Source organism: Thalassophryne amazonica, chromosome 4 (genome assembly GCF_902500255.1).
Source record: "Thalassophryne amazonica chromosome 4, fThaAma1.1, whole genome shotgun sequence".
Lineage (NCBI taxonomy): Eukaryota > Metazoa > Chordata > Actinopteri > Batrachoidiformes > Batrachoididae > Thalassophryne > Thalassophryne amazonica.
In genome coordinates, this window is record NC_047106.1 from 144685396 (window position 1) to 144701409 (window position 16014).

A 16014-nucleotide genomic window follows, 5' to 3' on the forward strand; every position below is an offset into this window, starting at 1 on the left:
TCCCTTTCCTGTTTTATACAGGTCAGTCACCTTTTCTTTGACAATTATTTTGCTTATTATTATTGTTATTATTATTATAATTTTTTTTTTTTTTTTTGCTAGCACAGGAGCCATCAGGTGTGTAAAGACTCGAGCCTTTGTCCTCCTGTAACGGTATCTGCGTGGGCGCACACCTCGGTCTCATCGGATGTGGATGTGAATTCCACACTGTGACCACGTGCAGACACGCCGAGTCCACCACGTCTTTACCCAGCTGGTTTAAAAACAGCAGTTGACGTTTGAGGATCAAAAAGAACTGTGACAACAGTGGACAAAGAACTGAGAATTCAGGAAATGTCTCAGGAAATAGTGGTTGAGGAAGAAGTCGAAACACGGTTTAAAATCATCTGAACCAATGGTCCAGTGAGCTAATGTCACGCCGAAGTGTCCGTCATTTGTCCGCAGTTCATAGAAAGTGCTTCTTCTCCCTCCGTTCTGATGGTTTTGTTTGCTTCATCTAAGCATGATTCATAATTCTTCCTCACAGAATTTTAACATTTTAATTTTTGGGAAAATGTAGGTTTTTGTGTTGTTTTTATTGGTTTGTTTTTTTTGTGGAAAAAACTGTCAAATTTGCCCAAAGTGCTTCTTTTCCTTCGGCTTCTGATGGACTTTCCTTCTAATGGTTTTGGTTGCTTCATCAGACTGTACATATGCAATTTTATCTTTTCAGTTCAAATTCATACAAAAGTTTCATGTTGGGTATCAGTTTGTAGGAAATTCAGCTTAGTGTCACAATTTCATATTGTTGTTATTATTATTATTATTATTATTATTACCTATTTTTTTAAAATGGCTGTTGTGAAAGTGTAGGAACACGGACCCACAACAGGGGGCGCAAATGAACGGACAATGGAGGAGTCGAATAACACTGCTTTTACTGTTGTGAAACAGGCACAACAAATACAACCGGTTACAATATCGAAATGGAGTCCAATTACAACGGTGTCGTGTGGGCAGGCTCGACGATAGGAGACGTCTGTCCAAGTCGAACCGGAACCAACCCGATTTCCTCTGCCACCGAACCCCGGGAATACTGGAGCCGCCAAGTCCCGAATTCCCAGGTGGCCACTGCCTCCGCTCGTCGGATCCGGTACTGCTGGCAAGAAACAGAAACAGTCAGGTGTGGATGCGGCTGCACCCAGTAACACGGAGGGTGGAGAGTCCACCTCCACCTCTCGTCAACAACAATGTAGGAAGGTGAGTACTTATCCGAATGTTGTCTAGTAGTCAGCTGTCCTATAGACAATCAAACAAGAATACAAGTAAAGACACACGTATGTGCAGGCTGAAATGGTTACCTCTTTGGTAAGGCGATATCTCGGCAATGCCGTCCTGCTGATATACCTCCGTATTGATTGGGATCAGCTGTCTCCGGTGATGGGTGACAGCTGTCATCCTGGCTGCTCCTGTAAGGCGGCAGCGCCCTCCGGTGCCTGGAGCCCGCACTCCAGGCAGGGCGCCCTCTAGTGGTGGTGGGCCAGCAGTACCTCCTCTTCAGCGGCCCACACAACAATGGCCACATTAAAAAATGTGATTTTGGTTTTTGTGTTAGGAAAAAGTCATTATTTTCCTCTCACATGCCTGGAAGCTCCTTTAGGTCCTTCAGACTTTTTTCAGTAAAATGCTTCTTGGGAGCATGACCATGACTAAAACCTTTCAGCTTCTTGGGACCAACCCCCACCCCCCACCAAAGCCCTGCCTTTTTAAGCATTTTCCTTATTCTGCCTTTCAGCTTCGGGCGGGGCTCTGCCCCCCAGACCCCCAACCTTTTTATGCATTTGTCGTTTTTTGCTTTTCTGACCTCCCTGATTACAGCCCTCTTAGCCCCCTGCCACTTTAAGCATTTTTTTTTTAAATGTAGATGTAAATTAATATTCAAAGTTTTCAGCTAGTTGACAGTGGGGCTGTACAATATGGACAAATGATCATATCTCAATATTGTCATATCAGCATGATGTGAATCGGGTTTTAAAAAGTAACAGCATCGTGTCATGCTTAGTTCATGTTACAAGATAACATATGTCACATGTCATAGAATCCAATGGACATTGACCTTGTTTGACCTTTACTTTGGAGACCAAACATTCAACTATGTTGACACTATTCCATTTATGAATCCTGTGAACTCAACCAATAATTTACATCACTTTTACCAAAATTAGAGCAACTCTTTAACTTTTGACCCCTGTACAAACTGAAACTGACCTTTGTCACCTTTCTAGCCATTGTTACACCAAAATTCCATAACATGGGTTCCCGCGGGGTCTAAAAAAGTCTTAAATTCAGAAACTAAAATTTTAGGCCTTTAAATGTCTTAAAAACACCCACATTTTCATCGCAGGTCTAAAATTTAATTTACTCAAGTCTTAAAAAATTACATTCGCTCTGTCCATTCCGAGAGGTGTCTGTAGAACGGAAAAATGAAACACTAATAAGTTGGCTCGGTATGTCCACTACCACGTTCCGTACCTTTCAAATTTTCGTCATTTTCGTTTCTGCCAAGTGTATGCCACTGCCGTTAGTCAAGAATCCATAGTGTGGACAGAGTGTGTTTGTGAAATGTGTAAATGTAATTTCCAGAAGAATTGGCTCGAAAGTACCGAGTTTTCCAGCTGGTTGGAAGAGGTAGTCGGTGATAAGCACTCGGCTTGTTGCTAAGTATGCAAAAAAAATATATAGTTGGGGACTTTGGCATGAAGGCCCTCCAGTCACACGTGAAAGCCGTGAAGCATCAGCTTGCTGTGAAAAGTGCGGTATGTCAGCCGATTTCAAGCTTTTTGGCTCCCTCCCAGCCTGGTCCGTCTGCAGCAGTTCAACCTTCAACCACTCAGGTGACTTTCGGGTCCATAACAACATCAAAAGCGGAGGTATTGTGGATTCTTCACACAGTCACCTCGCATCTGTCTTTCAACAGCAGTGCCAACATAAATGCCCTTTTTCAGGCAATGTTCCTGGATTCTAACATTGTGAAAACATTCACCTGCGGGCCGAACAAGATCGCCTACATTACACGATTCGGCATTGCAGACTACATTAAGAACCAGCTGGTTAAATCCATTACTGGACCATATGTGCTCATGTTTGACGAGAGCTATAACGCAACCACCAAGTCCAAGCAGGTGGATGTTCACTTTCGTTTCTGGGCCAAGGGAGAAGTGCAATTACGTTACATGAACTTGAAGTTCATGGGACATGGAACAGTGCAGGAGCTTCTGAGGCATATACAAGTAAGTTAATAATATGTTTTGATTCGCCTGTCCACTGGCCAGACCTCGCTTCGCTGGATCACATAAACATTTTCTCACTGAGCGAGTAACTAGTAGCCATGTGTGTGAATGTGTATCATAATGTCCAAGCGCCATCTACTGCTCGCTAGTGGTAACTGCAAAGTTAATGTAGAATTAGTTGTTTAAACAAGAACTGTGCACAGTTAAAAAAAAAAAAAAAAGTCAGTTGCATTTGAATGCTGAAATTGTGTTGACAATGTAAGCTGAAGAGGTTTGTTTGTTTACAGTTTTGCAGCATGATTTTGTGCAAGAATTGAATTCTGATTAAGAGGAGAAAATTAATTAAATTTCTGCTAAATAGTATTTTTCAGAGATGTTGCCATTACTGCATGTGTTTTATTGACTGTATTAATTCCATTATATAATCTTTTTATTTCTTATTTTCCATAAAGGAGGCATTGCAGCCATTGGACCCCAGCAGGCTGCTCTCTGTTTCTATGGATGGGCCCAATGTGAATTGGAAGCTTTTGGAACTTCTCCAACAAGTAAGTCTGAAAAGATATACCATATTTTACTGAACAATTAATCAACCAAGAATTTATTTTCATAAATGATCATATTGACATTTTGTAATGAAACCACATTTAAAAGGACAAAAAAATTTACTTCTTAACATAATAATTATTGTGTCTAGAAAAGTTATGATTGTTATGGTTAAAATGTTACTGACGATTAATTGATTCATTGATTTATTGATTATTGTTACAGGCCTACCAACAAAACCAAGAGGGCCATGGACAAGCGCTGGTGTCTGTAGGTAGCTGTGGACTCCACACACTGCACAATGCATTCAAGGCTGGATTTTGCATTTGGAATCTGGACAAGCTTTTGAAAGCCATGCACCAACTTTTCCACCAAGTTCCTGCACGGCGAAACTACGAAAGAGTCACCAAATCTGTGCTGTTCCCAAAGCCATTTTGTGGCCACAGATGGCTCAAAAATCTCCCTGTGGTTGAGCGGGCAGTAGAGGTATGGCCATCTCTTTAGATCTATGTAGATGCTGTGCACAAAAAGGAGCTTCCAAACCCCAGGACGGCATCATTTGACACCATCGAAGGAGCAATCAAAGATCCTTTGATGCCGGCAAAATTGCAGTTCTTCATGTCTGTGGCCAGGTGTGTGTGTGTGTGTGTGTGTGTGTGTGTGTGTGTGTGTGTGTGTGTGTGTGTGTGTGTGTGTGTGTGTGTGTGTGTGTGATTATTGCCAATGTCTTACCTATATGTTTAGTTAAACTGCACATTGGAGACTGGTGAAACGCAATTTAAATCTTCTGTGCTAACCCTTGCCTTGTTACATAGATTTTTGACAATAAAGCACACTTGACAGGACCTTCCACCCTTTCATGAAGAAATATCAAACCGAAGAACCTGTAATGCCTTTCCTTGCGAAAGACTTGGCTGAGTTGATTAAGGTAACTATCTTCTGCTTTATGGCTATAACTTGTGTGCATGAGCTTCTCTTATTTCTGTTTATTGATTGACAAAAGGAACATAACGAGCGCTTTAAAGTCTTTTCTCCAGGTAGAAGGGATGCATCTGGTTATTCCTTTTAAGTCTGCATTGACTAATAATCTAAATCTTAAGGCTTTGTTGACTGAAAATCTAAATCCAAAGCACTCACCTCTGAGTCAAAGTAGTAGTGTTATTTAAAAAAAACACCTTTATTTCACATTGGGGTGTACAGAGATAAAAAAAAAAAACACTTAAATAACACTGCCACCTTGACTTGGAGGGGAATGCTTTGGATTTAGTTTATCAGTCTGTTTATTCATCTTTGAGAAATTTCCAAAAATAACAATAGCAAGTTGTTTTGTCACATGTTGGGGATTGTACTTAAAATGTAATAAGGCCAGGTTAATTGTGCCCCCAAGTGTAAGTTAGATAGATAGAACATTTATTGCTAAGTTGAGGTTAATTGCCCTCTTGAATCCTAATGGCAGTTTTGCTTACTGACAGAGTCTACTGAGACGGTGCATGAAGAGAGAGGCGCTTCAAGACATCTCTCCCCTTCAACTCACAAAAATTGACGTGTCGGACAAGAATCTGGTCCTCCCCCCCCAAAAGGGTTGACGTTGGCCTAGGTGCTGAGGCAGCAATCAAGGTAAGTGTTTGGATGTTGATTTATTTATAATCAGTATGTACGCTGTCTCACTGCATAACATCACATAATTGATCAATTCCACAGTGTCATGCCATGTGATGCTTAAACTTTATTTTGATATTAATGACATGTATTTTTTTATTGTCCAGGGCAGTAAGAGTGCAGAGCTAGCTGCCCTTCAACTTAGCAGGGATTGTATGCAGGGCCTCTCAGACATCATTGGAAAAGCACAGGAGAAGATCCCCTTGAAGTATGCAACGGTTAGACAGATGGAGTGTCTGGACCCATCTCTCGTGTTCCGGGACCCAGACCGATGCAAAAATAAGATGAAGGCTCTTGTCCAGACATTCCTGAAGAACAGGCAGCTGACAGGAGGTGTACCTGCTGGTAGGAATAGTTATGGAAGGGGTTTTGAACCAAATACCATGCTCAATTATCATTTGATTTTGTTAATTACATTTTTATTCAGATGCATACATATGCTCTGCTTTTTGACAGTTTTTCAATGTCCTACAGGGTGTTAGTTGAGCATAGATGATTCACTTAGTCCTCTTTTGTTGGTCCAGTACCTGTTCTGTGCACAGTGGCTGACCATATTGAATAAGTTTCAGAATTTTATACAGGTTTTTTTTTTTTTTGCTAATGCAGGCATCTAGACATCTTAGCACAATACAAACCTGCCAAGGAAACAGTACAGAAGTGCCAACATTTTCAGTCTTGACTGTGTATTTCACTGACTTCTTATGTTCTTGTACTTTCTTGTAGGGGATGCCATTGTGCAGGAGTTTGAGGCGTTCCTCTCTGTTGAGGCCAGAAATGAAGCTTTTCTCACCTTCAAGCCATTCGAGAGACGTCTAGACTCGTTCTTATGCAAGCATTTAAGCCGTCCCTATCCTGCTGCTTGGGGTTTTTGCCAGAAATTGCTCCTGCTCTCCCATGGTCAGGCCTCAGTTGAAAGGGGATTTTCAATCAACAAAGAGATCCTGACTAAAAACCTCCAAGAAGACACAATTGTTGCCCAAAAGCTCATATGTGACTTTGTTGCAATGCATGGAGCTGTCACTCAGGTCCCCCTCACCAAGGAACTTACGGGGTCTGTGGGTGCAGCCCGGTCAAAATACAGACTCTTTCTGGATCAGGAACATGGCAGAAAAGACAAGGAAACCCAGGGCCCGAAAAGAAAGCTGGCCGAGCAGGCTCTGGAGGACCTGAAGAAGAGGAAGATGAGTCTGCAAAGTGTGTCCGCCTGTCTTTCCAGTGAGGCAGATGCACTCGCTGAAGAGGCAGAGAAGAGAGCTGGCTCAAAGATGGCTCAGCTGCTTTCGAAGACGAATGCTCTGAGAAGAGCACACAAAGTCGCTGAAGTGAAAGCCCTTGAGGCTTTCACTGGTGAGATTAGCGCGAAAGAAGAGAAGCTGAGATATACGAGCTCTATTAGAAAAGAAACCGACCGTTTTATTTTTTAAAAAACTATATGGATTTGATTCATATGTTTTTACATCAGCCAAGCTTGAACCTTCGTGCGCATGCATGAGTTTTTTCACGCCTGTCGGTGACGTCATTCACCTGTGAGCACGCCTTGTGGGAGGAGTGGTCCAGCCCCCTTGTCAGAATTCCTTTGTCTGAAAAGTTGCTGAGAGACTGGCACTGTGCTTCATCAAAATTTTTTCAAGAACTGTGAGGCACATCCGAGTGGACATTCCACTGCCAATCCATCCGCACGTCTTTCATTAAAAAAATCTCCTTTAACAGTGGAATGTCCGGATAAACTGCCGATTCCGACCTGTTCTGAAAGTTCTCTGTTCTCTCACGACGTCCTGGGTCAACAGAGGCTTAAATTTGGAGGTTTTCAGCTTGAAACAGGATGACGACGTCACCTCGGAGCACTGCGCAACGTCCCGCTCCGTGGGAAGTCCTTACAGCGATAGAAACAATCCAAAATCTAGTTAAAATTTTCACAGAAAACCAGCTTAATTTGTCGAATGATGTCCACTCGGATGTGCCTCACAGTTTTTGAAAAAAGTTTGATGAAGCACAGCGCCAGTCTCAGCAACTTCTCAGACAAAGGAATTCCGAAGAGGGGGGTGGACCACTCCTTCCACAAGGCATGCTCACAGGCGAATGACGTCACCGACAGGCATGAAAAAACTCTCACATGCCCACGAGGGTTCAAGCTTGGTTGATGTAATCACACGTCATTCAAATCCATATGGGTTTTTAAAAAATAATAAGGTCAGATACTTTTCTAATAGACCTCGTATGGTTGTATAGCGCCTTTTGATAATTTAACTTTTTCCGGTTGGTCAATGTTGTTTATCGTATTGTATATGTTGTGTATATGTTATCACTCAATCTTGTTTTCTGCTTTTGGTGTACTTTGACATGTTTGAAACAAATACAAAATGACATGGTTTTAAGAATCAAATGTGATTGTCCTTTTTTTGGGGGGGGGTCTTGAGGTTGGTCTAAAATTTTTCTCATAATGGTCTAAAAAGGTCTAAAAAAGGTCTAAAATTTAACTTGGTGATTCATGCAAGAACCTATGCCTTTTTGGAATCTTTATGATCAGACAAGTAACATGATGTAGTTTTAAATTTTTTGACCCCTGTGTAATTCTTGAATTGAGCCCTACCTGCCCACCTATTGAAAATTCAAGTGGCCAGTCGTTTTTGTTTTTGTTTTTTTTAGTGTAATGACTGATGCCGCATTCACACCGGACACCACACGATGCCACAAATTCGCATCCGCGCCACCATCGTCCAGTGTGTCGCTCTGCTTTCACTGTGAAAATTCGCCCCAGTTCGTCATCAAATAGGAGGAGCTTCCATTCCGCTCGCCATCAAGTCATCATGCCGGAGTTTGATCACAGGGAGTGAGTTGCTGTGCTCGATTTGTTGTGGAAAGCTGACAAACGTCGCGAGCAGCGCCATCCCTGGGTTCACAACATCTTCATGAGACGTTCCTAATTCGCGGAGTTTCATTATTTGCTGCAGGAGCTGCGTCTGGATGATGGCGGCTTTCAGCGGTACGTCCGCCAATCCAGGACCCAGTTTGAGGACCTCCTTTCCCTTTCGCACGCGCACATGTGAACAGTAAAAAAAAAAAAACTGCCTGCTGCTGCACTTCCTCACTCTTCCCTCCAATTCTGTCATAATTGTGTTATAAACCAGTCACCGTTTGTTCTATTATACATCTGTGTAGTTAATAAAATTATCTTAACGGACGATTCGTTCATGCGTGCACATGTGCACCTCTCTGCAGCTTCTCTCCCCCTGCCATCCCCTCATTACCCCATCCCCGTAGAGACGGTGCCTGCTCCCAGACCACCAATAACCAGTAAAAATCTATTTAAGCATAAAAATTCAAAAAGAAAAAATAATATAGCACCTTCAACTGCACCACAGACTAAAACAGTTAAATGTGGTCTATTAAACATTAGATCTCTCTCTTCTAAGTCCCTGTTAGTAAATGATATAATAATTGATCAACATATTGATTTATTCTGCCTTACAGAAACCTGGTTACAGCAGGATGAATATGTTAGTTTAAATGAGTCAACACCCCCGAGTCACACTAACTGCCAGAACGCTTGTAGCACGGGCCGAGGCGGAGGATTAGCAGCAATCCTCCACTCCAGCTTATTAATTAATCAAAAACCCAGACAGAGCTTTAATTCATTTGAAAGCTTGACTCTTAGTCTTGTCCATCCAAATTGGAAGTCCCAAAAACTAGTTTTATTTGTTGTTATCTATCGTCCACCTGGTCGTTACTGTGAGTTTCTCTGTGAATTTTCAGACCTTTTGTCTGACTTAGTGCTTAGCTCAGATAAGATAATTATAGTGGGCGATTTTAACATCCACACAGATGCTGAGAATGACAGCCTCAACACTGCATTTAATCTATTATTAGACTCTATTGGCTTTGCTTAAAATGAGTCCACCCACCACTTTAATCATACTTTAGATCTTGTTCTGACTTATGGTATGGAAATTGAAGACCTAACAGTATTCCCTGAAAACCCCCTTCTGTCTGATCATTTCTTAATAACATTTACATTTACTCTGATGGACTACCCAGCAGTGGGGAATAAGTTTCATTACAGTAGAAGTCTTTCGGAAAGCGCTGTAACTAGGTTTAAGGATATGATTCCTTCTTTATGTTCTTCAATGCCATATACCAACACAGTGCAGAGTAGCTACCTAAACTCTGTGAGTGAGATAGATTATCTCGTCAATAGGTTTACATCCTCATTGAGCACAACTTTGGATGCTGTAGCTCCTCTGAAAAAGAGAGCCTTAAATCAGAAGTGCCTGTCTCCGTGGTATAACTCACAAACTCGCAGCTTAAAGCAGATAACCCGTAAGTTGGAGAGGAAATGGCGTCTCACTAATTTAGAAGATCTTCACTTAGCCTGGAAAAAGAGTCTGTTGCTCTATAAAAAAGCCCTCCGTAAAGCTAGGACATCTTTCTACTCATCACTAATTGAAGAAAATAAGAACAACCCCAGGTTTCTTTTCAGCACTGTAGCCAGGCTGACAAATCAAATCAATTTTATTTATATAGCACCAAATCACAACAAACAGTTGCCCGAAGGTGCTTTATATTGTACGGCAAAAGCCATACAATAATTACAGAAAAACCCTAACGGTCAAAACGACCCCCTGTGAGCAAGCACTTGGTGACAGTGGGAAGGAAAAACTCCCTTTTAACAGGAAGAAACCTCCAGCAGAACCAGGCTCAGGGAGGGGCAGTCTTCTGCTGGGACTGGTTGGGGCTGAGGGGAGAGAATCAGGAAAAAGACATGCTGTGGAGGGGAGCAGAGATCAATCACTAATGATTAAATGCAGAGTGGTGCATACAGAGCAAAAAGAGAAAGAAACACTCAGTACATCATGGGAACTCCCCAGCAGTCTAAGTCTATAGCAGCATAACTAAGGGATGGTTCAGGGTCACCTGATCCAGCCCTAACTATAAGCTTTTTCAAAAAGGAAAGTTTTAAGCCTAATCTTAAAAGTAGAGAGGGTGTCTGTCTCTCCGATTGTTCTGTCTGAGTTATTTTCATTAGTTACTTCATCCAAACCATCAACATGTTTATTAGACCCCATTCCTACCAGGCTGCTCAAGGAAGCCCTACCATTAATTAATGCTTCAATCTTAAATATGATCAATCTATCTTTATTAGTTGGCTATGTACCACAGGCTTTTAAGGTGGCAGTAATTAAACCATTACTTAAAAAGCCATCACTTGACCCAGCTATCTTAGCTAATTATAGGCCAATCTCCAACCTTCCTTTTCTCTCAGAAATTCTTGAAAGGGTAGTTGTAAAACAGCTAACTGATCATCTGCAGAGGAATGGTCTATTTGAAGAGTTTCAGTCAGGTTTTAGAATTCATCATAGTACAGAAACAGTATTAGTGAAGGTTACAAATGATCTTCTTATGGCCTCAGACAGTGGACTCATCTCTGTGCTTGTTCTGTTAGACCTCAGTGCTGCTTTTGATACTGTTGACCATAAAATTTTATTACAGAGATTAGAGCATGCCATAGGTATTAAAGGCACTGCGCTGCAGTAGTTTGAATCATATTTATCTAATAGATTACAATTTGTTCATGTAAATGGGGAATCTTCTTCACAGACTAAGGTTAATTATGGAGTTCCACAAGGTTCTGTGCTAGGACCAATTTTATTCACTTTATACATGTTTCCCTTAGGCAGTATTATTAGACGGCATTGCTTAAATTTTCATTGTTACGCAGATGATACCCAGCTTTATCTATCCATGAAGCCAGAGGACACACACCAATTAGTTAAACTGCAGGATTGTCTTACAGACATAAAGACATGGATGACCTCTAATTTCCTGCTTTTAAACTCAGATAAAACTGAAGTTATTGTACTTGGCCCCACAAATCTTAGAAACATGGTGTCTAACCAGATCCTTACTCTGGATGGCATTACCCTGACCTCTAGTAATACTGTGAGAAATCTTGGAGTCATTTTTGATCAGGATATGTCATTCAAAGCGCATATTAAACAAATATGTAGGACTGCTTTTTTGCATTTGCGCAATATCTCTAAAATTAGAAAGGTCTTGTCTCAGAGTGATGCTGAAAAACTAATTCATGCATTTATTTCCTCTAGGCTGGATGCTGCAGCTAGAGTACTGACGGGGACTAGAAGGAGAGAGCATATCTCACCCATATTGGCCTCTCTTCATTGGCTTCCTGTTAATTCTAGAATAGAATTTAAAATTCTTCTTCTTACTTATAAGGTTTTGAATAATCAGGTCCCATCTTATCTAAGGGACCTCATAGTACCATATCACCCCAATAGAGCGCTTCGCTCTTAGACTGCAGGCTTACTTGTAGTTCCTAGGGTTTGTAAGAGTAGAATGGGAGGCAGAGCCTTCAGCTTTCAGGCTCCTCTCCTGTGGAACCAGCTCCCAATTCAGATCAGGGAGACAGACACCCTCTCTACTTTTAAGATTAGGCTTAAAACTTTCCTTTTTGCTAAAGCTTATAGTTAGGGCTGGATCAGGTGACCCTGAACCATCCCTTAGTTATGCTGCTATAGACGTAGACTGCTGGGGGGTTCCCATGATGCACTGTTTCTTTCTCTTTTTGCTCTGTATGCACCACTCTGCATTTAATCATTAGTGATCGATCTCTGCTCCCCTCCACAGCATGTCTTTTTCCTGGTTCTCTTCCTCAGCCCCAACCAGTCCCAGCAGAAGACTGCCCCTCCCTGAGCCTGGTTCTGCTGGAGGTTTCTTCCTGTTAAAAGGGAGTTTTTCCTTCCCGCTGTCGCCAAGTGCTTGCTCACAGGGGGTCGTTTTGACTGTTGGGGTTTTTCTGTAATTATTGTATGGCTTTTGCCTTACAATATAAAGCGCCTTGGGGCAACTGTTTGTTGTGATTTGGCGCTATATAAATAAAATTGATTTGATTTGATTTGGTGCAAGCATCATGATATGGGCATGTTTCTCCTACTATGGTGTTGGGCCTATATATCGCAGGTATCATGGATCAGTTTGGATATTTCAAAATACTTGAAGAGGTCATGTTGCCTTATGCTGAAGAGGACATGCCCTTGAAATGGGTGTTTCAACAAGACAATGACCCCAAGCACACTAGTAAACCAGCAAAATCTTGTTTCCAAACCAACAAAATTAATGCCTCGCAGATGTGAAGAAATCATGAAAAACTGTGGTTATACAACTAAATACTAGTTTAGTGATTCACAGGATTGATTAAAAATGCAGTTTGAACATAATAGTTTTGAGTTTGTAGCGTCAACAGCAGATGCTACTATTATTGTGAACACCCCCTTTTCTACTTTTTTTTTTACTAATAGCCCAATTTCATAGCCTTAAGAGTGTGCATATCATGAATGCTTGGTCTTGTTGGATTTGTGAGAATCTACTGAATCTACTGGTACCTTGTTTCCCATGTAACAATAAGAAATATACTCAAAACCTGGATTAATCTTTTTAGTCACATAGCACTACTATTATTCTGAACACTACTGTATGTGTGTGTGTGTGTGTGTGTGTGTATATGTGTATGTATATATATATATATATATATATATATATATACTCATCAAAAATAGAAACACAACACTTTTGGTTTTGCTCCCATTTTGTATGAGATGAACTCAAAGATCTAAAACTTTTTCCACATACACAATATCACCATTTCCCTCAAATATTGTTCACAAACCAGTCTAAATCTGTGATAGTGAGCACTTCTCCTTTGCTGAGATAATCCACCCCACCTCACAGGTGTGCCATATCAAGATGCTGATTAGACACCATGATTAGTGCACAGGTGTGCCTTAGACTGCCCACAATAAAAGGCCACTCTGAAAGGTGCAGTTTTATCACACAGCACAATGCCACAGACGTCGCAAGATTTGAGGGAGCGTGCAATTGGCATGCTGACAGCAGGAATGTCAACCAGAGCTGTTGCTCGTGTATTGAATGTTCATTTCTCTACCATAAGCCGTCTCCAAAGGCGTTTCAGAGAATTTGGCAGTACATCCAACCAGCCTCACAACCGCAGACCACGTGTAACCACACCAGCCCAGGACCTCCACATCCAGCATGTTCACCTCCAAGATCGTCTGAGACCAGCCACTCGGACAGCTGCTGGAACAATCGGTTTGCATAACCAAAGAATTTCTGCACAAACTGTCAGAAACCGTCTCAGGGAAGCTCATCTGCATGCTCATCGTCCTCATCGGGGTCTCGACCTGACTCCAGTTCGTCGTCGTAACCGACTTGAGTGGGCAAATGCTCACATTCGCTGGCGTTTGGCACGTTGGAGAGGTGTTCTCTTCACGGATGAATCCCGGTTCACACTGTTCAGGGCAGATGGCAGACAGCGTGTGTGGCGTCGTGTGGGTGAGCGGTTTTCTGATGTCAGTGTTGTGGATCGAGTGGCCCATGGTGGTGGTGGGGTTATGGTATGGGCAGGCGTCTGTTATGGACAAAGAACACAGGTGCATTTTATTGATTTTTTTGAATGCACAGAGATACCGTGACGAGATCCTGAGGCCCATTGTTGTGCCATACATCCAAGAACATCACCTCATGTTGCAGCAGGATAATGCACGGCCCCATGTTGCAAGGATCTGTACACAATTCTTGGAAGCTGAAAATGTCCCAGTTCTTGCATGGCCGGCATACTCACCGGACATGTGACCCATTGAGCATGTTTGGGGTGCTCTGGACCGGCGTATACGACAGCGTGTACCAGTTCCTGCCAATATCCAGCATCTTCACACAGCCATTGAAGAGGAGTGGACCAACATTCCACAGGCCACAATTGACAACCTGATCAACTCTATGCGAAGGAGATGTGTTGCACTGCATGAGGCAAATGGTGGTCACACCAGATACTGACTGGTATCCCCCCCCAATAAAACAAAACTGCACCTTTCAGAGTGGCTTTTTATAGCAAAGGAGAAGTGCTCACTATCACAGATTTAGACTGGTTTGTGAACAATATCTGAGGGAAATGGTGATATTGTGTATGTGGGAAAAAGTTTTAGATCTTTGAGTTCATCTCCTACAAAATGGGAGCAAAACCAAAAGTGCTGCGTTTATATTTTTGTTGAGTGTGTGTGTATATATATATATATATATATATATATATACACACACAGCAATGACTGGTCCTTGTGGTGGCTGGAGCAGCCCCCCCCCCAAGAGCATAACTCACTGTGGGGGGTCAACACTTTGCAGTTTGTAATGAACCTCAGAGAAGCACAGTAAACAGTGCCGACTGTGACAAGACACTGAGCAGAAGCATTCATATATAAAAGATCTCCATCATCCAACACACACAAATCAAAGTCTTCTTTTTTACGTTAAAAGAAAAACACAGCTTGTTTAGAAAATAAAAACCCAATTTAAGCGTCAGTTTCTTCACACATGGCTTGAAAGTGAGAGTGTCATCAATCAAGATACCCCAGTATTTATACATGTGAACCTCCTGGATTTCATTTCCCTCCAGAGTGGTCACTGAGGGAATCATTTCTGACCACTTCTTAGAGTTAGAAAACAACATAAGCTTAGTCTTATCTGCATTGAGAACTAATTCCAGCTGAAATAATGAGTGACTGACAGCAACAAAGGCTTTCTGCAGGGATTCAACAGCCTGGACAAGAGTTGAACCACAGCAGTAAATAACTGTTGTCAGCATAAAAATGCAAATTAGCATCTGACACATTAGAGCCACAAAAAGTTGGTATGAATAATAAATAAAAGGGTCCCAAAACAGAACCCTGTGGCACCCCCTTGTGGACAGTAACAAATTCAGAACACAGACCATCATGTTTAATAATAATAATAATAACCTTTATTTAACCAGGTAGAATCCCACTGAGATTGAAGCCTCTTTTGCATTGAAGACCTGACCAAGAAAGGCAGCAGCACACTGTCAATAAATCAATTAAAAAGTGATGCACATTGTTGTCACTTATCTAATGTTACCACCTTCACTGCAGCTGTGTTTTTCCTGAAACCTGATTGATAAGATGGCATTTGAATACAAAAACTCCTTTACTTGTTCACTGACCAGAGCGTCAAGATGTTGGTGTATAATTAGTTAAAATCACTGCGTAGCCATCTTTTAATAAATGGAGAACAAAACCTGATTTACATACTATAGTGAGGCAGATGACAGAATATTCACTGAAGAATCTTTCAAATGGTGAAACAAGCACCAAATTTGGCACAAATACTCCTTAAACATTAGTCTCCTGTAAAAGCACCTTAGCCACCTAAATTTTCAACAGGCAGCCAGGTAGGTGCAAATGATCAGTTGAGCTAATAGGATTAAGAAATGGAATAGTTTTGATGTGTTGAATGTTTGGTCTCCAAAGCAAAGGTCAAAAAAGGTCAATGTCCATTGGATTCTATCATGTCACCCTGTAACATGATAACTAAGCATGACACATGGTGCAAACTATTCGTGTTTAAAACCCTACTACCTCAACCAATAATTTGCATCACTTTTTACCAAAATTGGAATAACTTTAACTTTTGACCCCTGTACAAACTGAATTTGACCTTTGTC

At 41.6% G+C, this 16014-nt stretch overlaps 2 protein-coding genes across 4 annotated transcripts in view; both read left to right on the forward strand.

Annotated features, from left to right (window-relative positions):
• The window catches only part of nlrx1 (NLR family member X1), a 234195-nt gene that overhangs the window by 37676 nt on the left and 180505 nt on the right, over nucleotides 1-16014 (forward strand). The window lies entirely within an intron of this gene.
• LOC117508867 lies at nucleotides 1200-6982 on the forward strand. 3 transcript variants are annotated; one of them, XM_034168714.1, is made up of 6 exons: nucleotides 1200-1239; nucleotides 3722-3814; nucleotides 4038-4740; nucleotides 5285-5429; nucleotides 5579-5816; nucleotides 6195-6982. In XM_034168714.1, exons 5-6 carry the CDS (start codon nucleotides 5627-5629, stop codon nucleotides 6893-6895), a joined length of 891 nt encoding a protein of 296 aa, XP_034024605.1. In that variant the 5' UTR covers nucleotides 1200-1239; nucleotides 3722-3814; nucleotides 4038-4740; nucleotides 5285-5429; nucleotides 5579-5626; the 3' UTR covers nucleotides 6896-6982. The 3 variants fall into 3 exon arrangements, with proteins under 3 accessions (XP_034024605.1, XP_034024606.1, XP_034024604.1); XM_034168715.1 differs by lacking the exon at nucleotides 1200-1239 and having other exon boundaries at nucleotides 2147-3814; nucleotides 4038-4444; nucleotides 4628-4740; XM_034168713.1 differs by lacking the exon at nucleotides 1200-1239 and having other exon boundaries at nucleotides 2147-3814.